Source organism: Buceros rhinoceros, unplaced genomic scaffold (assembly GCF_000710305.1).
Source record: "Buceros rhinoceros silvestris isolate BGI_N320 unplaced genomic scaffold, ASM71030v1 scaffold28838, whole genome shotgun sequence".
Taxonomy (NCBI): Eukaryota; Metazoa; Chordata; class Aves; order Bucerotiformes; family Bucerotidae; genus Buceros; species Buceros rhinoceros.
Genome location: NW_010426725.1, coordinates 2119 through 2397, shown reverse-complemented (window position 1 = coordinate 2397; position 279 = coordinate 2119). Strand labels below are relative to the sequence as shown.

General features: G+C 65.6%; 1 protein-coding gene across 1 annotated transcript in view; it reads left to right on the top strand.

The window, feature by feature from the left end:
* Positions 1-96: 96 nt before the first annotated feature.
* The window catches only part of LOC104498271 (NEDD4-binding protein 3-like), a gene marked incomplete at both ends in the record, with an annotated part of 2294 nt that continues 2111 nt past the window's right edge, over positions 97-279 (top strand). Inside the window, one exon of the mRNA XM_010141627.1 lies at positions 97-276. Coding sequence (XP_010139929.1) covers positions 97-276 — 180 coding nt within the window. The remainder of the gene's footprint in view (positions 277-279) is intronic.

Genomic DNA, 279 nt, shown 5'->3' with positions numbered 1-279 from the left:
ACGGGGCGGGAGCGAGCGGGTTCTCGCTGGCTCTGGCACCTCTGTGTGGCTGGTAGGGGCTGTTGGGCTCATCCTGCCCATGTTCTTCTTTTTCAGTGCCGAATCAGGCCCTCAGCCTTCAAGGCGGTGGCCGGGAAGGGGCTGGTCTCCATGCAGGGCCTGTCCTCGTCCAAGGGGCAGAAGCTTTCCAAGAGCAACGGGAGCCTGCACACGCTGCTGTCGCAGAGCAGCACGTCGGCCTCGCAGCATGGCCCACTCCGCACCCACCTGCTCCACGCC